The following is a 23,390-nucleotide window of genomic DNA, read 5'->3' as shown; positions in this document are numbered from 1 at the left end:
CTCGCTATGCAGTTCAGGCTGGCCTTGAGCTCACTTTGTAGCCCAGGCTGGTCTCCAACTCACAATGATTCTCCTGCCTCAGCTTCCCAAGTGCTGGGATTATAGGCATGAGCCACCATGCCCGGCTGACAAAGACACTGTAAGGCTGAACAACACTCTATCACATGAATAAAGTGAATTTCGTGTTTCCATTCATCCACAGATGAACAACTTAAAATTCTTTCCGCCTTCTGGCTTCTGTGAATGCCGCCACTCAGAACATGAGCATACAAACATCTCCCCAGGTCACTGCTTGCGTAGGTACCGCGGGGGGGGGAACTGCTGACTCATGTGGTCATTTTAGTCTAACCTTCAGGAGAAACTGTCACACCCTTTTCCACAGCAGCTGCCCCATTCTACATTCCCACCAACAGTGGCCTTGGGCCCCCGGCTCCCCACATCCTCACACCCTTGCCAGCACTGACTACCTTCCAGGCTTTTCTGTTTATTAGCTACCTTCATCAGTGTGAGCACTCAAAATTTTTTGTAACTATGAATTAGAACTCAGTTGTATCCATAGCACTTAAAAACTCCCAAGGGATTTGCTCTATGGTAAGAGAAGCCAAACCAGCCAGCAAAGGCTCCCAGAGGAAAGGGACCCTCGCTATGAACAGTCTGAGCCCGGGTTTGAAGATCTGCAAGTCTTTCTGTTGTTTTTGTTTTTTGAGACAGGGTCTCACTATGTACTTCAGGCTGACCTTGGACTTGCCCTGCAGCCCAGCCGGATCCTGAAGTTATGGGGATCCTTCCGTCTCAGCCTCCTGAGTTCTACCATTACAGGCGTGTGCTACCATGCCGGGCTGTCTCACTTTTAAGTAAGGGAGGGTGGGAATTTACATGTGGCCTTAATGTCATCAGGGTATCTCGGCCCCCAAAATGAACACTATTTTTAGACATAAAAGCTGAGTAATATCAAAACTCCAGAGAACAAAATGATGTGAGAACAAAACTTAGAGCAGCACACAGGAAGTGGGAGGCCGCCCAGAAGCAGCTGGGCTCCTGACCCCTCCACAGCGCCTCTCTTCCACTTCACCTCCCTTCACCATTCACTCCCACAGTGGTGATGGGACAGCTTCCTTGGACTGAGACACCCAGAGTCACCCCGTGCGCTACAGAGCCCTTTCTGGCCACAGCTGCAGAGACACAGGATGAGCAGCGGGGGAACTGGGGCGTGGGGCCTGCCCTCTCCCTGTTCAGTGTGGGCAGCCTGGCCCACGGCCCCAGGGGTCCTCACTCACACGTGGTACAGTTCCTGCTCCAGAAGCTGGCTACAAAGAGTGATCCTGGTCAACCAGCAGAGCACAGGGAGGCGAAATTCCAAGGGCGGTGACGCTACCTTCCTCTCACTGTCTTTGGCTTTCCACGCTTGCTATTTGGGGTGGGGTGGTACTTGGGATTGAGCCACATCCCCATCCTTGTATTTATTTGTTTATTATTTTGAGACAAGGTCTCTTTAAGGTCATTAAATTGCCCAGGCTGGGCTCAATCTTGTAATCCTCCTGCCTCAGCCTCCCGGAATTATCACAGCTGATTCATGCTTGAACAGGCTGTCCCGTGGACAGCTCCAGGTGACAAGGGACACAGGATGATCTCCAGCTAATGGCCACACAGAACTGAGACCCTGGGCTCTACAGCCCATCAAGAACTGACTCCCGTTGACACAAGGACCGAGTGAGGCCCCAGCTCAGCTACTCTAGGATGCCTGACGCACAAGTTGCTGGACAGGACAACTGAAGTTATATCAACTTCAAGAAAAAAAAACTAGAAACTCACGACCTGGAGTGGGAGAGGTTTCTCTAAGGATCCTGGCTCACGAGGGGGTCTACTCACTCCCTGGCCTCAGCTGGACATTAAGTACCTGTGAGCCACTCTGCTCTGTATTCCCCAGGCTTTCAAGCAGACTATAGATGCCCTAAAATTTTTGTCCTCTGGATTGGACTCACTTCTACGGTAGAACTTCGCTCGTGGATTAAACATCACCCTTGGTCAAGCCCTCCTCTGAGGGAAAGTGTGCCAACAGCTGGGGACAGAAAAAAGGGGAGCAGCCCCACCGGGGTAGGGGCGAGGAGAGACCACTAAGGGGGGGGGGTGTCTTCCAGAGATGGTGATGGCAACACAACCTGTGAATACACGAATAAAATTAAACTGTATGCTTTAAAATTGGAAATGTCTCAAAAGACATCAGCGTGCAAAAATAAAATAAGTAAAATAAAATGGGAAATGTGGCTTCTAAGTGATGTCTCAATTATAGAAATTTTTAAGTACGCTCTATCGGTAACAAGTTGATGCAAGCATTGTTTGTTTTGTTTTTGTGAGACAGAGCCTGCTCTCCAGTGATCACCTGTCGCAGCCTCCCGATTGCTGGGAGATCGCAAAACCACATCCGCCTCCAGATTTGCATGTAATGTGCTCTGAAATTTTGGTTTTTTTTCTTTTTCTCCTTGAAATAAAATGGATTGGGGTGGGGGAGATTTGCATGTAAATGACTCCCAAATAGTGACATTCAAGCCCCAGGCCTAGGACACCCAACAACACTGCTGCACGGGGCACACGGGACGGCACCCTGTCCCAGAAATGAGGTCCCACCATGGGATGGGATTTTCTCTTCATTGCGTCTTTCAGGGAAATTTCTATCAGAAACCCTCTCCCAGGAAGTGTGTTGTTTTTTCATTTTTTTTTGTCTTTTTCCTTTTTATTGGTACCTGGGATCGAACTCATGACTGCCTGCTTGCAAGGCAGGTGCTTATGCCGCTGAGCTAAATCCCCAGCCCCGTGTTCTTTCTTCTAAGTGTGTTTTTGGTTTATTTCCAGATGCTATAGTTTGGGGGTTTGTTTTGTTTGGTCTTTTTGAAACAGGGTTCAGGTTGGCCTTGGACTCTCAGCAGTCCTCCTGCCTCAGCCTCCTGAGTGCTAGGATTCCAGGCTTGTGCCATCTCCCCCAGACTACTACAGTCATCTTTTAAGACCTGAGACAATTTCACCTCATTTTATCACTCAACCCATCCGTCTCTCACTGCTATGAACTGCTAAGAAAACTCACTGAATATAAACATGAGAAAAGAAATCTTTCCAAAGCTCTGACTGCTTCTCAGTTTATTTGAGTGTCATTCCCAGATAACAGGGGGCAGCACATGCTTCTGATTACTACATAGTGAACACAATCGTACCTGGGAGTCCTGGGTGACGCCCGCCTGGCATCCAGCGCGGAGCCGGCGGGGCAGCTCCCGTTTGGTAACATGATGAGAGGGGACCTGGGGCCACCTGTGGCTGACACCGCAGACCTCCCTTCTGCGCCTCAGTCCCGGCCCTGCAACCTGCGAGGCTGCCTGGCTGGCTGGCTGGTCCGTCTGCTTGCTTGGAGCCATGGTCGGTGCCCGCCGGCGGGCTGCGGTGAGCACGGCTCCCTAGATGCTTCGGTAGTCGGAGCCCCGGGCCACCACGGCAGCGGCGTCCCACTCCACGGCGAAGAAGGAGAGCGTTCCCCAGAACCCGAACACCACCATGACCAGGAGTTGCCAGTGAAGCAGCAGGTAGTTGCTGTAGAAGAAGGCCACGGCCGCGCAGATGGACTGCGGGCAGAAGAGGGCAGCTGCACGGGGGCCTGCGACGGCCGCCCCCACCCCGGAGGAGCCCGGAGCCCAGCAGGGAGCGACTCGCTTGTCCTGTGGCGGGGGGCTCTGGCCTCTAGGGAGGAAGTCTCCGTGCTGAGGAGGAGACGGAGTGGGAACTGCTTCCCAGCAGGGAGGCCACTCTCCCTGTGTTCCTGGCTTCTCTCACAGACCTTTTCATTTATTTTGTGTTTTTAAGACAGGATCTCGCCATGTAGATCAGGCTGGCTTTGAACTCACTTTGAAGCTGTCCTCAAACTGCTAGGGATCCTCCCGCTTCAGCCTCCCAAGTGCTGGATTACAGGCATCTGCCACTAGGTCTGACTTCACAGACCCTTTCAAAGGAGGTCTCCAAATTGCAATCTCTCCTCTCCTCTTTCTGTCTCTCGTTACTGAGAATGGAGCCCAGGGCCTTCATACTGAGTTGCAGCCCAGCTCTTCTTTGAGACAGGGTCTCCCCAGGTTGCTAAACTGCTCAGATTGTGCTTGAACTTGAGATCTTCCTGCCTCAGCCTCCCAGAGTATTAAGATGACTGGCATGTGCCACCACGCCTGGCTGTCAACTCTAATTTAAAGGCCATCATACTAGTTACCAGAGAAAACAGGGCAAAGCGTGAGGAAGAGGACAAAGAGGTTACCTGGACAAACTTAAAGATGGCGAAGGCTGGTGCACTGTCTTCAGAGTAGAGAAAGCCCAGGATGCTAAGCAGCTGGGTATTAAAGCAGCTGTCTCCCAGCCCCAACAGGAAACTGCAGAGAATGGCAACTTCTTTGCTGAGGAAAAGAAAAATTTAGTGTAAGAAGTACTAATATTTGCTAAAGCCACTTAAAATGTAAAAACAATACAGCCACTAAAGCACATTATCTTAAAGTTTTAAATAACCAACAAGAATGAACAGTCAGGCACAACAGTGTATGCTTGTAATCCCAGCATTTTAGGAGGCTGAGACAGGAGGATCCCAAATTCTTGCCCAGTTTGGGCAATTCAGCAAGACCCTAATTCAAAATAAAGAGCTGGCCAGGTATGACGGCACATACCTATAATCCTAGCACTCAGCAGGCTGAGGCAGAAATGCCTCAAGTTTGAAGCCAGCCTGGGAGCCAAGACAGGCAGACAGGCAAGACCCTATCTCCAAAAAAAAAGGGCTGGGGATGTAGCTCAGTCCCAAGGCCCTGAGTTCAATCCCCAGTACTAAAAAATAAAGAAATAAAAAATGAATTGAACCAATCTTTTTTTTTTGGTACGGGGAATCAAACTCATGACCTTGTACTTGCCGGACAGGCACTTACCCCGCTTGAGCTAAACCTCCGGGTGAAATAAAAAATGAATAGAATCTGTAAGTTCTTTTCTTCAGGACTAGTCTGGAACCCAGAGCCTCAGTACTAGGCAAATGCTCTACCCCTGAGCTACACCCCTGGCCCCGAAGTAAAATTTCCACAGTAAGAAGTTAAGCTCAGTGCACACACTTCATACTGAAATTCAGTAAGTCCTGGCTTAGCTCCTGTCTGGGGAACCAACACTGCTTCTGGGCTTAGCCTCTCTCAAATTCACAGATCTAAACACTCTGCAACCCCAGGAACGGGGACCCGGATCCACGATCGCATCCCCAACACCTTCGGGGGCCGCCTCAGAGGACCGGCCATGGCAGCTGACACACTCCCTGCTCCTCTCTGTTCTCTCTCAGGCCCTCATTTTGGGTATTTCACTGTTCAAAAAGCAGATGCTGGCAGGTGTGATGGTGCACACCTGTAATTCCAGCTCTCAGGAGGCTGAGGCAGGAAGATCACAAGTCCAAGGCCTACATGGTTAGACCCTGTCTCAAACAGAAACCAGAAAAAGATGGAGGAAGAGGAAGACAGAGGGGAAAAAGGAAGATGGAGGAGGACGAGGATGAGGGAGGGGAAAGACGAAGATGCAGTAGGGAGAAAGTTACAGGCAACTCTTGCAAAAAGAACCAGGGATTCTTTACAGGGCCTGTGTTACTAACACGAGCTTGTAAAGGTAGCAGGCTCTCTGAAAGGACTGGGGCTTCACTCCACACACCGGCCATCTGGCCACTGTCCTCCAGCTGCTGGAACAATGGCAGCCACGGTACCTGGGCCTGATGTAGGCGCTGCTGTCAGTTCCCTCCACAGGCGCGATGGGGGCATCCCCGGGCATGTTGAGGAATATTAAATAGAAAGCCACGAAGTGTACCAGAATGCCCAGCAGCACAACGGGGTTTCTACCAAAGTGGTTATTCTTGCTCAGCAGGCCAAAAAGGCTTCCACCTACAGATGAACATAGCAGAAACATTAGTAAATTACTAACGCATTACACAGCATCACCAATGTTGAATTATATAATCCAGCAGTTGCGGGATAAATATCATCCATTACACAGTATCTTCTGAGGGCCAACACCTCACACTTGTAGACAATGAGCGCTACACATCAACTAGTATAACACAAAGTAAGACATCCAAATTACTTAGATCTTATTCAGTAATCTCTTTACTTTTCTTGTCTTTAAATTTCTGTACCCTCAAAATGATCCTCTTTGGTTTTTTTCCAAGACAGGGTCCTGCTACACTGTCCAGGCTGGCCTTGAACTCAGTAAGTAGCCCGGGCTGGCCTCCAACTTGCAGTGATCCTCCTGCCTCAGCCTCCCAAGCGCTGGAATTACAGGCACACAAAGGCATATGCCTCCTCGTCTGGTCCATCCTCTTTCAATTATAACAAAACAGAAAAGATACCACTTGTCTGCTACTGTCCTGTTTTTGCTACAATCACAGCTGGAAGAGCCACGCTTCCCGGGAAGGGGAGGGCAGAGCAGGGAAGACGGTTAAGGCCAGGGGCCACCGTGAAGGGCAGGCTCTGTGCAGTCGTGAAAGGGCGGGGGAAAGGTTTGCAGGTTCTGCATGCACATGAGCTCACGACGCCTCAGAGGCACAAGATGACGCCTTTCTACCCCAAAGTGGGCAAGGAGGCCGTGACTCTGAAAATCCTCACCAGCAAACCTATACATCAAACTGACCAAGCAATAGTTTGGAAAAAAAAGACATGCGTGAACAAATTCCAAATCAATCAGAGATCGACATTCGTAAGTACACAAACATAAGGAAAAACGAGGCAAAGAGCAGCAGTGTAAAGAGCAGCATTCTAACTGCAATTCAAAATCTAGGAGCAATAAAAATGAAACACTGGTAAAGTTGACTCCATAAAAAATAAAACGCTGGGGCCAAAGATACAGCGCATTGGCACAGTTCCTGCCTGGCCAGCGTGAGGTCACGAGCTCGATTCTTGGTACCAAAAGAAACAACTCTGGAAAAAAGCACCATAGGAAAAGCTAAAGACAAGTGGCAAACTGGGGGAAATATTCCCAACATGGAGTTCAGAAAAACAGTTCCATCTGAAAAAAAATTTTTGAGACAGGGTCTTTCACTAAGTCGCCCAGGCTAGACTCAAACTCTCGACAATCCTCCTGCCTTGGCCTCCCCCAAGGGATTACAGGTATACCCCACCATGTCCAGTTTATAGAGAAACTGAGCTAGGACTCAAAATTTCAGCAAAATAAGGGAAGAACTCAAGATGTGGTAGCACACCCCTATAAGCTCAGCACTCTGGAAGGCTGAGACAGGAGGATCAGAGGTTGAAGGACCTGCAAACTATAGACTGAGGGCTGCTTGTAACTTAAAATATTCAAAGGGCTGGGGATGTAGCTCGAAAGATACACTGGTATAGCCGGGCGTGGTGGCTTATGCCTGTAATCCCAGCACTCGGGAGGCTGAGGCAGGAGGATTGATGCAAGTTCAAGACTAGCCTGGGCTACAAAGTGAGCTCAAGGCCAGCCTGAACTGCATAGAGAAACTCTGTCACAAAAAGACCAAAAAAAAAAAAAAAAAAAAAAAAAAAAAAAGATACACTAGTATCCGTGGTTCCAGCACCATTGTAAAAGAAAACAAAAAATATCAGTAACTGTCTTAAGGTGTGTGGCAAGTGTGGTGGTACATGTATATAATTCTAGCACTCAAGAGGCTGGGGCAGGAGGATCACCCTGAGTCTGAGGCCAGCCTGGGCTGCATAGTGAGATCCTGTCTCAAAAAAGTGTGTGCGTGTGTGTGTGTGTGTGTGTGTGTGTGTGTGTGTGTGTGTGTGCATGCATTTCCCCAGCTCTGTCCACTGAAAGAGCCAAAAAGCAATGACATCTAAATGGCTGTGACAGCCCAGTGCTACATCCCCACTGAAGGAGTCAGGGCCCCGTGGAGAGACAAACCTCAGGCCAGGGTGAGCACTCGATAAGCCAGGAAAAATCCACACATCAGATGTAAACAAACACTCAAAAAGTGGCCGGAGCCAGGAGCGATGTCACACGCCTGTAATCCCAGCACTGTTGCAAGTTTGAGGCCAGCCTGGGCTATAAAATCATTCAAGACCACCCTGAACTGCGTAGCAAGATCCTGTCTAAAAGAAAAGAAAAGAGAAAGACAGCAGCAGAGGCACATCACAGGGTACAGAAGCCTGCTTTGAGAGGACCCCTACAAACCAAAGCTGGGACAACTCGAGCACCGAAGTAACTAACGCAGTGATGATGACAAACCATTGGGAAGAAACAGGAATTATAGGTACACACGGGGAGAAGGGAGGGGTCACCAAGGGCTGATGGGGTGGGGCACCACCGCTGGAAAGTCATTTCCTCTGCGCCTGCCAAGATCGGGCCAGGGGACAATCACCAGCGGAGGTGCTTCCAGTGTTCTTAGGGTGTGAAGGGAAACTAAAATCACAGAGAAGGCCCAGGATGTAGCTCAGTGGTGCGGTGCCTGCCTGGCAAGCACGAGGCCACACGTTTGATTTCCAGCACAAATAAAACAACCTAACCTAACCTATTAAAGATAAAAATACAGGGACTGGCAATATAGCTCAGCGGCATAAGTGTGTGCCTGGCAAGTGCGAGGTCATGAGTTCAACCTCTGGTACCAAAAAAATAAAAACAAAACCAAAATTATAAAAACTAAAAACACTGAGTATCAGTACCATAAAAGACAAGCTGTAGAAATCTTCCACAACAGCAGGACAGATGTAAGCAACCCCCACATCACCTGACCCTGAAAGGAAGTTCCCACTGGACAGAAGATGGTGTGGTGCTGTCAAGGGGCCTGACCCGACAGGACAGGGTGATGTGCCCGCCCCTGTGAAATTCTGCCCTATGGTGATGACAGAAATGGTGGCCCAGTTTCTCCAGGGCATCTAGCCGTCCTGCATTTCCCACTGGACACGGTACCGTGCTTGGTGTCTGGATCTCCCAGGCCCCATCATGGCAACTGTAGAGGCCCTGCACACTCTCCCGGAGGATGTCACGCTGGCCTCCGCTCACTACTGCCCTCTGTGGCCTTGATCCATGTAACCGCATGGCACACACACACACACACACACACCACACCAGTCTGCAGACACAGAGATTAGGGCGCACTGGGGATATATCTCAGTGCCTGGCAAATACAAGGTCTGAGTTCAATTCCTGGTACCAAGGAAAAAGAGAGAGAGATTAGGGACTGGTAAAACTGGCTGGAGAAGCAGGCGTACCCCGATTATTATAAAACCCCAGGACACAAGGGCAGAACAGCTTCCTCCCTCACCAGGCTTCTTGAGAGAACCAACAGGTTTCCACACATGGCTTGGACCTAACCTCAGCCCGAGGGCGGGGTTGTTTTCCCACTGTGTTCTCTCTATGTGGCAGCCCCTCTCACGGGTGGGGTGCACTTCTTTCCCTGCTCTTACTTGGCCCAAAATAGCTCTGCAGAACCTGTTTCTCTCACTGCCTTTAGTAAAACTTTGCTACTGTTTGTGCTTCTCCTTACCAAGTCTTTGCTCAGGACAAGAAGAACCTACAAACCACCTGCAGGACACTCTAGCACCCTGAAGCCCAGTAATGAGTCTTCCCTACAGTGTCCTATGGCTTTTAATTGTTATACAGGCTCAAAAATGGGAAGGAACTTTTGTGTGGCTGACATAACAGACGCACAGCACATGCCTGCTAAGCTGCTGAATCCCTCATGACTACCACAGCTTCTATAAACTGCATGTGCTGGGTAACCCTTGGTTGAGCAAGGTTTACCTTGTGGTATTATAAAAGGAAATATGTATTTGGTTTTGGCCCCATTTCTTGGCATAGAGATCCTAACTTGCAGAATTTCCTTAGTACAAGAGTGCATTTTTGCTGTTGTTTTATGGTCCTGGGGATTGAACCCAGGGCCTTCACCCCGAACTATATTCCCTAATGTTTTCTAAAATGTTAATTGTTTTAACTGTATTTTAATTATTTGAGATAAGAGTTTTTCCTACTACATTGCTCAATTTGTGATCCTCTTGCCTCAGCCCCTAACTGCTGGGATCAGAGCTGTGCCGTGACACTCCCAGAGTGCTCCTGGGTTTATGATAAGGAGAGGGAAGGGCTGGCCCTGGACAGAGCTAGCTGCAGAGTTTAGAGGTACATGCCTGGAACCTCAGAACTTCATGAGGCTGTTGCAGGAGGATGACAAATTCCACGTCCGCCCAGACACCTCAGTGAGACCCTATGATAAGAGGGCTGGGGCCAGGCAGGTGGTGCACACCTATAACCTCAGCACTTGGGAGCTTGAGGCAGGAGGACTGCTGTGAGTTTGAGCCGGTCTGAACTACACAGTGAGAACCTGTTTCAAACAAAAAGGGAGGGGGGCTGGAGATACAGCTCAGTGGGAAGAAGAAGTGGACGGCTGTGTCTCAGTGAGGGACGGCTTTTCAGGAGCTTCCCCTGCCCGCCCTGCGGAGGGAGAGGGGCAAGGACTGCAGCTCATCACCAACAGCAGCGGTGCGTTCATCTCAGAGCACTCACAGGAAACCTCCAGGCCCCAGGGTTGTCAGAGCCTCTGGCACTGAACACACCTCCACCCCAGGAGGGTGCTGTAACTAACTCCACACACAGCCACCTCGCCCGGGGGCCTTCAGCCTTAGCCCTGTACCTACCCACCCTCCGGGCTGTTCACGGCAGCCTTCATGATAAACTGCCTCGGTGAGTATAGCATCTTCCTGAGTCATCCAAGTTCTTCAGGAATTGATCAGGCCACAAGGGGGAGGGGGCCACAAGTTTCTAACAGCAGGCAAAGCGGTCCCTCCAGTTTTAATCCTTGTACCCTTTAACCCTCACAAAGTAACCTGCAGTTAGCTGGAGGAACTTTTCCTATCCTTCGTCTCTGTCTTGCCTCACGAGGAAAGCAACTCGGGAACGACCCAATCGCTTTTTGCTTTTTGTTTCTGCCTTTTCAGGGCTTCTCTATCAAAACCAGTCTCTTGTGCTGAGTCCATGAGAGCACTTATTCTGGGTTAGGAAACGAATCAAATAGGTTGAGATCTTCAAATGGAACTGCTGTGGTTTTGTTATTCAACAGCGGTTTGGAGAGCTGGTGTCAGGACAATGCTGGGTCCTTGTACACACAGTCTGTGGCAGGGTAAGACTCATCCTGCTTGAAAAGGAAGAACTGGGAGGTGGTATTTGCTGACTTCTGTTTTCCATCTGTAAGGCGTCTGGTAAATGTTTTATAATTTACTTATTTTAGAATAGTGGTAATAGCCAGGCATGGTGACATACTCCTGTAATCCCAGCACTCAGGTGGCTGAGGCAGGATAGTTGTGAGTTTGAGAACAGCCTGGGCTACAAAGTGAGCTCAAGACCAGCCTGAACTGCACAGTGAGACCTGTCTCAAAAAGACAAAGGAAAAAAAAAAGAATAATGATAACAGAAAAACAAAACAATCCTGTTTAGTTAAAAAATAAGAGAAACAAAAATTCAAGGACAGGGAAATACATATAACATTAGCATTTTAATTATAATTTTCTCTCTCTCTTTTTTTTTTTTTGTCTTTTTTCATTTTTATCGGTACCAGGGATCGAACTCACGACCGCATACTTGCAAGGCAGGCACTTATGCTACTGAGCTAAATCCCCAGCCCCTAGCATTTTAATTATAACAAAGTAATATTCAAAAGCTTCTTTAAAAAAAAAACTAACCTAATATTTCTCCAATGCCGATGAAAATACCAGAAAGTCCAATGAGGCTTTTTTCTTCTGTTCCAAATTTATTTATGGCACCAATACAAGTTCCATATACACCAGAGAAGAAAGTCAATTCCAGACCTTCAAAGAAAAAGCCAGATTTAATTTAACCTTACCTTCACATGCCCCTTTTCCTGGTTTTTCACGTCTAATGGTAGTTCAGGTATATATATACATAAAGGGTACACATAAAACAAAATTCATTGAGGCTGAGATATTCCCAAACAAAGCATGATTCTGTGCCTAATAACTGATGAAAGGGAACTAGCCACACACTAAGGACTGCATGCTGGTGTCCCTCCAAAATTCCTTTGTTAGAGCTCCAGTCCTCGGCCCAGAGCTGTGGCCTATGTCTGGAATCCCAGCACTGGGGAAGGCGAGGCAGGAAGAAAGCCATGAGTTCCAGGCAGCCCAGGCTACCCAGTGAGTTCAGGGCAGCCCTGGACACAGAGACAGTTCTGAGTCTGAGTTCTAGGCCAGCCTGATCTCAAAGTTGAGACCCTGTCTCAGAAAGGCAAAAAATAAAAAATAAAATAAAATAAAATAAAATAAAATTAAAAATCCCTAATACTGCAAATGTGATGGTGTAAAAAACAGTTCATTGGGTTGGGGATAGAGCTTAGTGGTTCTGCCTGCCTGGCAAACATGAGGTCCTGAGTTCAATGCCCAATATCCACACACAAAAAATAAATAAATAAAAATCAGACCATCATATGGAAAAATGAGTTCATTTAGTTAGCTTACAGACAGGCAGCCAGCTAAGGCACGGTCCTGACAACATGGTCCTGTTGATAAGAATGAAAACAGGAGCCACAGTGAAGATCTCGGGCCAGCATAAAGTCCTCAGGCCAAATGGAATGCTGCCCCTCCCTACTACAGTCCGGAGTTTTGAGGAATTTAAAATACAAGATAAGCATTTTTTTCTCTAAGCTGTTGAATTCGCAGAGTCACCTGTGATCCTGGGGGCCCTCAACAGTGGAGCCATCCCGTGCTCCTCTTCTCCATCAAAAGACCCAGATCAAGGCCCTTGAGAAGTTTCCACTCCTTGGGTCCCTTCTTGGGATCCTGCTTTTTCCTACGGATTTCCAATAAAAACTCTTCTCACTTCCTCCTTTTGGTCTGTGGCCTCACTCCTCCTCCACATGGGAGACCTCGAGCAGTTCATACAGAATTAACTGTCTCAGTGGCACCTGGAAATAGGGGCTTCGTGAGGCGATCAGACTAGGAGGGGCACCCCCACAGTGGGACGAGCGCCCTAACCTGAAGACAGACACCAGAGAGCTGCCTCTGGCTCGCTTCCTGTCTGCCTTGTGAGCACGCAGGGGAAAACAGCTGTCTGTACACCAGGAAGAGGCCCTCACCGGAACCGGCCCGGGCTGCCTCTCCAGGCTCAGGCTCCCCGGCCTCCAGGAGCGTGACAAGTAAGCACGTAACATTTAAACCTCCTCATCTGTGTCTGCGTCAGCTTGTTCCAGCAGCTTGAGCTAAGACAGCCCAAGAGAGCAGCTGCCACCTATTTCAATTAAAACAGATCTCCAATAAACAGACATCCTCATGTTAAAGCCCGTCACTCTTGTGCAGGCTGAGGATAGATAGAGGACAAACTTCTAACAGTGAACACTGGGAATGGGAACATCCCTATTCCTAGGGTAACTGCATCCTTACCACACTGGAGAACCAGGACATACTAGCCACTGTCAAGAAACATCATGTTTCAATGAAAAACGGGTATTTTTCTGTTTTTGGTACCTGGGATCGAACTCATGACCTCACACTTGCCAGGCAGGTGCTTGTGCCAGTCACTAAACCCCTGGACTGAAAAATTTTTTTTTCTAGGAAAAGAAAATTCTGCTGGGTGTGGTAGCACATGCCTATAATCCTAGCACTCAGTAAGCTCAGGCAGGAGGATTAAAGCAAATTCAAAATCAGTCTGGGCTACATAGTGAGCTCAAGACCAACGTGAACTGCATAGCAAGACCTTGTTTAAAAAACAAACAGGGGCTGGGAATTTAGCTCAGTGGCTTAAGCACCTGCCAGGCAACAGTGAGGTTATTGATCCTTGGCACCAAACAAGCAAACAAACAAAAAAATCCTACAATTAGGGTAAATCAGTAGAACACTTTTTTAAAAATCCCTTAATGCTACAAAACTTTAACTGCGAATTTTATAGATGTTCAACACATTCATAAAGAGGCCATAATTCTTGTCTGGCTGCCAGGTGGCTCTGATTGGAATTTGACCCATCAGCTGGAATCCTTGGCAGCACAGGTGTTACAGATAGCCGAGTCAGGCGGAAACAGCCTAGGCAGTCAGACAGGGCCAGGCCCTTGAAGGAGTCAGCACGGGAGAACAGGACAGAACTGTGGCTGGAGGTACATCTGAAGATGATTAAATCCCAGGGGCCAGATTTACAAACCTCCCTAGGGATAACTGAAAAAATGGGTTCTGCTGGGACTGCTAAAGAAAGGTCACACACAGGCCAGTGATACAGCCAAGTGGCATAGCACCTACATGGCAAATGTGAGGTGCTGAATTCAATTCCCGGTACAAAAAAAAAAGTCAAACATGTATAATGTTTGCAAGAAATTCACCAATATAAATATTTTAATTTAATGAGATAAATTTATTGATTAGTGTAGTTGGTCTTGAATAGTATTAATTTTTACATTTGGACCAGGCATGGTGCTACATGCTTGTGGATCAGCACTCGGGAGGCTGAGGCAGGAGGGTTGTGCCAAGTCTGAGACCAGCATGGACTACAAAGTGAACTGAAGGCCAGCCTGAACTCATGATGAGACTCTGTCTCAAAAAGACCAAAAGGCGAACAATAAAAAATAAAAAAATAAATAATTTTTACATTTGGGCAGTAATTATTCAAACCCATGCAGCTAACTAGATTGGGTCTTTTTGCTGACTTTTCATTAGCTTTATTAGTAAAAAGAGTGATGAAAGTGATTAGATCTGCTCGTATACCAGTGGCACAAGCTGCCCCATAAGACAGTCGTGCCCATACCACCAGCAGTTCAAACCGGCAGGAATGTATCAGTGCTCACTGTTTTTCTTCTAAAAAGATGAGGCACATAAAAGTAGGAACAGTAATCGACATGTCACTTTTTAAAAGAACGAATTTCTTCATTGCTTTTTTTGTTTTGTTTTTTTTGGTCTTTTTTGTGACAGAGTCTCGCTATGTAGTCCAGGGTGGCCTTGAACTCACTGTATAGGCCAGGCTGACCTCAAACTCACAGTGATCCTCCTGCCTCCCCTTCCTGAGGGATAGGATATCAGACATGCACCACTATGCCTGAACACACGTTCATAATTTTTTTTTTTGAGACAGTCTCACTGTGTAGTAGTTAGGCTGGCTTCAAACTTGCAGTGATCCTCCTGTGTTGGCCTCCTGAGTGCTGGGATTACAGGTGTGCACCACCATGCCTGGCCTTCATCAAGCTTAAAACCTCAGTGTTCTGCTTGTTCTCCTATCATGTTATCCCAAGCTTCTATTCAATTAGAGTGATCTTAGTCCATATGAAGTTACAGGGGCTTGTCGCCTTAAAATCACAGGAGCCCTCATTACTGCCCTTGTGCAGAATCCTCCAACACAGAACTTGGATTGGCTTGGGATCTGCTGTCACCAACAGACTGCAGTAGGGGTGAACTTGGGCTAGACCCAGGCTGGACCTTCAAGAAGGTCTGGCGGTTTTCTTAAAAAAATTTTTTTTGGTACCAGGGATTGAACTCACAACCTCGCGCTTACAAGGCAGGCACTTACGCCGCTAAGCTAAATCCCTGGCCCTGGCCTGGTTATTTTCCTGTTGTCCTTTTGGTGCCTTTAGCCACTAACTAAGAAGTCTCACTCTCCTATCTGGTCATGAAACTCTGCAGAGGTGGGGTCCTGTGAGGACTGTGAGACTCCGAGAGAGAGAGGGATGGACAGACAGACCACCCCTGCCAGCCCTGGCAAAGGAGCAGCTGCAGGAATGAAACTGTCTTGGAAGCTCTAGCCCCAGCTGCCCCTGGAAAGCACTCTGAGGAGACCCCAAGTGATGCCATTGAGTGCTGTCAAAGCACCAAAGTGCCAGAAATAATGACACGGCCATTGTTCTGAGTCCTTATTGTCATTACACAACAACAGGGAACCAGCATGACAATGCCCTTACCTGTATAAGCAGTGGTAATACTAAGGAGGAGCATCTCCTTGGTGACACACAGCTTAAGAGACTTTTCTGTAAAAACAAACAAACAACATCAAAAGGACTGTTTAACTCAAGTTTAATCGAAGTTCAATACACTGCTTCAATCAAAACACCCCTTGTCAATAATGCCCGTAATCAAATACTTTGCAAAAGTTTAGTTTTCACAGTAAAATGCTTAAGGTACAAACTGCATCTGCCTAAAAATGAAATCTTTATTCCAAGAGCTGAAAGATATTCCTGAGCTGCATTTTCCTCAAAAAACTTTGCAGTGTGAAAAGCAGGGAAAAAATAGAATGGAACAAAACAACCAAGGACTTCCACAGCCAGGACTAAAGCCACACCGCCAAGTGGGTCAGCACCGGGAAAGCGCCATTCTCCCAGGAGTCACCATGGAGCAGTCCTGTAGCTGGGATCAGAGTCACCGGGCCAGGGAGCTATGTGACTATGGGAAGCTGGGCGTCCCTTCCCAGGCCTCGACGGGAGCCCGAGCTGAAACCTCAGAGCCTGTCCCCAGTGCCTGCCGTGTGTGTAGGATTGTGTGGAAATGTACGATGGAGAATGCACTTACAAAATCCTCGCATTTGAACCTGCTCACCCTTTACAAGCTGAGGGCCGTGGACCCGCGCTGCTAAACTAGGTATGTGGCTGTGGATTTGGCTCTTCCACCACCACTGGCCTTGCCAGTCTACGTGGGTCACAAGCTCTGTCCTGAATTCTCTCCATATGCAAAGGAGGCTTTTTTTCCCTCTAACTTCACTGAAATATACAGTGACAATAGTGTGGTAAGGAATTTTCCAAGTATTTTCAGAAGAGAAACACATAAACAATACAAAGTTTTAGAAACATTTTTCATTTATAAAAACATTAGCAAAACATATTCTCTTTAGAGTAATCAGAAAATTCTGCTCATGAAGAAATTCTAACACATTACTTAGCATGCTACTCTCACAGCTAATGCAAGTCACCACACATTTGTTCAAAGTCATGGAACGTACAGATCCTGACAATGCACGCTAGTGTAAACCACGGCTCCTGGGTGATAATGCCCCGACGAAGGTTTACCCATTGTGATGGGTACCACCCCAGCAGCAGGCAATGAGGTACGCCAAGCTGGGTGTGTGGAGGAAGAGGAGGAATAAGGGAAGGTTATTTTCTGCTGAATTTTGCTCTAAACCTGAAACACCTCTAAAAATAGTCTATTAACACCCACAGACACAAAATCTGCTTGCAGAAATCGATTAATCGATCCTAAAATGCACATGCAAGTTCAAGGGATCTGAAACAGCCAAATGGTCTTGAAAAGAACAAAAGCAATGCACTCACGCTTTCCAACCATCAGCATGGTTCCAGCACAGGGACTGACGCAGGTTCCTAGAAATAATTTCTTACATTCATGGGCAGCTGATTTTCAAACAAGGGGGACAGCACAGCTCAATGGGAAAAGAGTGAACTCTTCAGCAAACAGTTCTGGGGTACCTGGGTATCCACAGGCCCAGAACTGGATCCTACCTCACGGGCCAGACATGGAAAATAACCCAAAATGCTTCCAGACCTAAATGTAACAGCCAGAACTATGAAACTCTTATGAGAAAATAAGAGGACTGACTTTTCATGACCTGGAGTTAAGCAAGAACTTCACGGGCTCCCAAAAGCACATGCAGCAAAAGAAAAAAGAGAACTAGATGCCATCAGAATTAAAAACTTTTATCAAGACCATGATACCACTTTGCATATGTTAGCATGGCTTTTATCAAAAGGGAAGAGATAACAGGTGTTTGCAAAGGACGTGGGCAAAAGGGTACCCTGGTACACTGTGGTGAGAATGGAAATTAAAATCACTGCGGAAACAGGCCCGTTCCCCAACATTAAAAACGAGCTATCACACAATCCAGGGGTCTCACTTCTTCAAGAAACACCTATGATACAGTGTGCTTTGGCGTCACAGGCAACAGTTGGCATCCAGAAACAACCAAGAGTCTTCTGACAGAGGAACAGGGACAGAGGAACAAGACACACAGAGGAACATTAGCCAGCCTTACAAGAAGAGGAGCCTGCTGGGCACCACACTATGCAAAATAAGCCAGACACGGGAAAGACGAATATCGCCCAACCCACTTACACGTGGAATCGGGAAGAGCAGAATGCAGAAGCAAGAGGGTGACGACTGCCAGCGGGCAGCAGGAGAGGATGGATCAGAGTGCTGGGTTCCGTCAGGCAGGGTGAATGAGACCAGGGCCCCAAGGAACGGCCTGGGGATCCCGGTTACTGATGCTCTGCGGCACAGCCAGCCATGCAAAGGAGTGGGGCCCCATCCCCTCATCTCTCTCTCTCTCTCTCTCTCTCTCTCTCTCTCTCTCTCTCTCACTGTCTCACACACACACACAAGACACACTGAGGGGACAGGCATGTTAATTAGCTTGGTGGTGATAATCACCTCACGGTACACACCTGGATGAAAACATCATGCTGTACACCACAAATACACATGATGTTCATTTGTGAACTACGTCCCAGTAAAGCTGGGTTGGAAATTTAAAACTTGCATTGTAAAAGATACCATCAAGAAAACAAAAGGTGGCCCATATAGTGGAAAAAAAATATTTGCAAGTGTGTGTGTAAACATATATGATTTGGACTCTCACAATAATAAAAGACAGCCCAATTTAAAAATGATTAAAAAAAAAACCAGAGTAAAAAATAAAAAGGGCTAGGGATGTAGCTCAGTGTGAAGACCCTGGGTCCATCCTGGTACCGCAACCACCATCACCACCACCACCACAAAAAAAAAGCCAAATCAATCCAAGCAGGCATTTCTCCAAAGAAGATAGATGCACATAGCCTACGGGCAAACCAAACACACTCAACACCATCAAGCCATCGGGGAAATGCAAATCTGAGCCACCCCCTCCCACTAGGACACAAGGACACTGCAGTGCCAGCCCTCTGCCGCGCCCACTCGGGATGGAAGACTGGCACTCCAAGCTGTCCATTCCTCCCGGGGGTGTGCCGTAAGAGGGCACCCGCCCCGCAGCTGGACAACCCGCAGCAGCCACTACCCAAAGACACAGCAAGGTCCACACAAACACTGACACTCAGCATACTGATTCAGAGTAGCACCTGAAAACACAGAAACAACTCGCATTTTTTAACAAGTTAAACCATTATGCTATGGAGGAGAAAAAAAACCAGTCACAAAAGACCACATAATGTAGGATTCCATGGAAACGAAGCACCCAGAGCAGGTGAATCTATAGACAGAAGGTAGATTGGGACCGGAAGGGGTGCTGAAGGGGGACAGATTCTGAAGCGATCAAATGTCCAAAGCAGACTGCTGTGATGGTTACTTACTCTCCTGTTTGAGACAGGGTCTCATTTTGCAGTTCAGGCTGGACCTGAGCTCACTTTGTAACCTGGGCTGGTCTCCAATTTGTAAGGATCCTCCTGCCTCAGCTTCCTGAGTGCTGGGATTACAGGTATGCGTCACCAAACCTGGCTCTGGTTACTCACTCATGACTACTGCAAACTGTCTTGAATTTGTATCAAATTGTATAAGTGGTTTAAAATGGGGAATAGTATGGCCTGTGAACTATCTCAGTGAAGAATATCAACACCTTAATGAATCAACTTCCTAATTTTTGTTTTGTTATTTTTTCAAAACAGAGCCTCCCTAGTAGATCAGCCCAGCCTCAAACTCACTACCAGTATGTAGCTCAGTCAGGCCTTGAACTCACAGAAATCCTCCTGCCACAGTCTCCTGTGTGCTGGGATTATGAGTGTCTGTCTCCATGCCCGGCCTTCCAGACTTTTTCTGTTTCTTTTTATAAAACCAAAATCCACCGAACTATTTAAAGTTTTGTTTTTACGTACTAGATATTCAAACATTTGTAGAGGACTTTTTTTTTTTTGAGATAGTCATGCTCTGTAGCCCATGCTGGCCTCAAATTCACTGCAATCCTCCTGTCTCAGCCTTGTAAATATGGAGATTACAGGAATTTGCCACTACGCCCGTCCTATACAGAACATTTCCACAGCTCATCTTTCATACAGATGTACCGACGCTTCTCTGTTGGCTAATTATATCACCTCAAGTTTCTCACCAATATAAACATCTTAGTTAAATCTTGCAGAGTCTGTCATTATTTCCTAAGGATGATCCTATTAGTAAAATGGATGATTCCACTGGGCCAGAATTTACAAACATTTGTAAGGCTTTTGCTATCTACTGACAAATCACCTTTTAAGAAAGTTCTGTAAGTCTGTATAATTACATGTCAAGACTCACCTCCTATAATAGCACTATTTACCTTTTAAATTCAATACAAGTTTCCAATTTGCATTTCTTGTACTTTGTTATAATTTTTTTCTCCCAGAGCATTTATGTTTTTATCAGTTTCAAAGTTATTCATTATACACTGAAAATACTTTCCCTGTTGTTTTAACTTTGTAGGAAATGTTGAGGTTTTACATTTCCTACAAAGTTAGTCAGCAATCTTTTTTTTCTTTCACTGTTTGATTTGCTTGCAAGGTGTTTCTTTTTTTGTTGTGCTTATTTTCAAGCCTTTATCAGTACATTTTAGATGTCACGATAACCGCATGCATCAATCACAGGGACTCTGCACCTGTACGTACCGCTTGCTTTTTCCCCATTCCCCTGCCTTCCCTTCAACTCCTGTCTTTACTTACAAATTGTTTTTTTGTTTGTTTGTCTTTTTTGAGTCAGGGTTTCACCACATGGTTCAGGCTGGCCTTGAACTCACTTTGTAGCTCAGAATGGCCTCTAGCTTAGAAGACTCCTGCTGCCTCAGCCTCCCAAGTGCTGAAATTATAGACGTGCGCCACCATGCCCAGCCCTACAAAAGCTTTGTTTCCATTTTTTTTTCTTCTTTTTTCTTCCTATTTCACAATACCTATTATACATTTTGGTCCTTATTTATACTTTTGGTTCCTCATACCTGAGAAACAATGTGGCATTTACACGTGCCCCACTTATTTCACTTAAGAGAACAAGAAGGTGTACTCATTTAAGGAGAATGTCTCAAATGCATCCCTCTTTATGGCAGAATAGTACTCTACTGCATAAAAACCCCACATATGCTTTACTCATTCATCAGCTGATGGGCATTTGGGCTGTTTCCAAAATTTAGCTATTACAGACTGTGCTGCTATAAACATGGGTGCACACAGGTCTGAGGTCTGATGCTTCTAATTCTTTTGGGAAGATCAAACGGAACCTCTTAGTTTTAGTTTTGTGAGGAATCTCCACACTGATTTCCACAGTGGTTGCACCAATCTATTCTCCCACCAACAGTGGAGAAAGGTTCCTTTTTCCCCAGGGCCCCACCAGCACTGGTTATTGATTTCTTTCTATTTATTTACTGTCTTTTTGAGACAGGGTTGTGTCACTACGCAGCCAAGGCTGGCCTTGAACTTACTTTGTAGCCCAGGCTGGTCTCAAGCTTGAAGTGATCCTGCCTCAGCCTCCTGAGTGCCAGGACTTCACAGGCATGCACCATCACTCCTGGCCAGTGTTTTCTGTTTTAATGTTTAGACCTTCGATCCATTTCGATTTGAGTTTGGTGTATGGTGAACGGTACGGGTCTAGTTTTGACCTTTGGCAGCGGAAACCCAGTTTTCTCAGCACCAGCATTTTTCTTTCCCAGCATTTTCTCCAATTATTCTCATTATTTCCTTTTTAATCTTTAGCTGGAGTTCCATCAGGAAGTGAATAGGGAGCCTGTATTTTTCTTTTCTTTCCTTTCATTTGCTTTTTTGATAGTCTTGCTATGCAGTTCAGGCTGGTCTTCCCCCTGCCTCAGGCCCCCAAATGCAGGCATTATAGCAATAGTCACCACACACTTGGGAACCTGTGGTTTGCTACGCAGTAAGCTACCTGGCCTGACCTGAGATTCACAAGGGCTGCATCTATGTTTATACATGGGTGTGAGTTTACACCTGGGTGTGACCTGGAATCTGTTCCAGCCTTGCTATGCCAGTGTTTTCTCATCAACTCATAATATGCTTTAAAGATTATCAGGATAAATTTCTCACTTCCTTTTAAAAGATGCTCATGGCTGTTTTCAGACATTTATCCCAGCACAGGAACTTTAGTCTCATTTTTTTAAGACTCAATAAATTTTAAAAACCTCACAAGAATGCTCCAGAACACCATCAAATTTATCTAATGACTGTGGGAATTGAGCATTTCTAGCTGGTAAGTAGAAACAGTCTCTGCACAGTCCCCCTCATAGCACATTCAGGAGGATTGTCAGGATTGATTAATGAACAAAAACCCAAACCCTGGCCCACAGACCGGTGACCTAAAGCCTCGTGCGTCTTCCTGCCCTGCCGCTCGCTGGCCACCTCAGAGCTCACCCTGCGCCCACCCCGCTACTCTGAGGCCTCTGCTATGCTGCATGCGCTCGCCTTGCCTTCTTTGGCTGCTGCCTTCTCCTCTGTGCCAGTCTGCCAGCCTGTCCTCCTCCCCCGGTGGAACCCAGCAAGATACTGATCTACCACAGAAGCCTGGGTCTCATTTCACACGCAGAGAACAGCAGAGCCTGGACGGCCCAGGGAGGCAATCCTGAAGTCGGCCAGCCCTCCGCAGCCCAGCGGGACTGCTGTGCTCCGGAGCAGAGCAGCTGAACCGCATCTCACATTCCTGGGGACCACTGGAAAGGGGAAGTCACCTATGCCCCCTTTCTAACTAACTGCAAACTCACCAAGTGAAGCCAAAGGGCTTTCTAGGTCCTTGAGAACAAGCAAGGAATTGCCAGGAAAGGGCTCACTTCATCACTTGTTATACTGAAATTTCTTTTGAGTTTTATTAGAGTCACTTTCCCTGATTCCTCTGAGCAATAACAGCTCTTCTGACAGACAAGTTTCTAGCCCTGCAAAACCAAAAGCCAGACAGTGAATGGTGGTGACGCCCATCTTGGCGGGGGATCGGGCTATATTCCATTTAAGTAGTGCAGTGAATGTTATGAGTGCATTCCTGAAACACAATTCATGTATAAAATAAAGTTGGATAAAACAGCTGTGGTGGGCTGGGGACACAGCTCAGTGGCATAAACACTGGCTGGCAAGTGCAAGGTCCCAAGTTTGATCCCAGGTACAAAAAACAAACACAACAGCTCTGGTGCCATTATGTATTCTGTGTGCAAGGTTCAGACCCCCACACCTATCGGCCCTTCCTAAAAGGGAATGACCAGGGATTATAGCATAGTGCCTGCCCGGCAGGCGCAGGTCCTGAGTTCGATTCAGAGTACCAAAACAACAACAACAACAACAAACCCGAAAAAACAAACAAACTAAAAAGACTGCAGGATTTCCTTAAGGCAGCTTGCTAGCATCCTCAGAGTTGGGCTACAGATGATTAGATCAAGAATTTCTAGCTGGGTTTGATGGTGCATGCCTGTAATCCCAGTACTTGTGAGGCTAAAACAGCAGGATCACCATGAGAGGCCAGCTTGGGCTACATAGGGAG

At 47.0% G+C, this 23,390-nt stretch overlaps 1 protein-coding gene across 3 annotated transcripts in view; it reads right to left on the bottom strand.

Annotated features, from left to right (window-relative positions):
* Positions 1-3,115: 3,115 nt before the first annotated feature.
* Positions 3,116-23,390, bottom strand: part of Mfsd11 (major facilitator superfamily domain containing 11) — a 30,721-nt gene continuing 10,446 nt past the window's right edge. For all 3 annotated transcript variants that reach the window (XM_013147080.3, XM_013147079.3, XM_003464924.5), the window contains 5 exons: positions 15,872-15,937; positions 11,670-11,795; positions 5,744-5,918; positions 4,286-4,421; positions 3,116-3,608 (listed from right to left, as the gene is read on the bottom strand). In XM_013147080.3, the coding sequence (XP_013002534.2) occupies positions 3,444-3,608; positions 4,286-4,421; positions 5,744-5,918; positions 11,670-11,795; positions 15,872-15,937 (668 nt within the window). In that variant the 3' untranslated portion in view covers positions 3,116-3,443. The remainder of the gene's footprint in view (positions 3,609-4,285; positions 4,422-5,743; positions 5,919-11,669; positions 11,796-15,871; positions 15,938-23,390) is intronic.

Source organism: Cavia porcellus, unplaced genomic scaffold (genome assembly GCF_034190915.1).
Source record: "Cavia porcellus strain 051 isolate PalLab524CR breed Dunkin Hartley unplaced genomic scaffold, mCavPor4.1 scaffold_32, whole genome shotgun sequence".
In the NCBI taxonomy this organism is placed as follows: Eukaryota; Metazoa; Chordata; class Mammalia; order Rodentia; family Caviidae; genus Cavia; species Cavia porcellus.
Note: the sequence above shows the minus strand (reverse complement) of the source record. Positions and strands in the feature narration are given on the sequence as shown.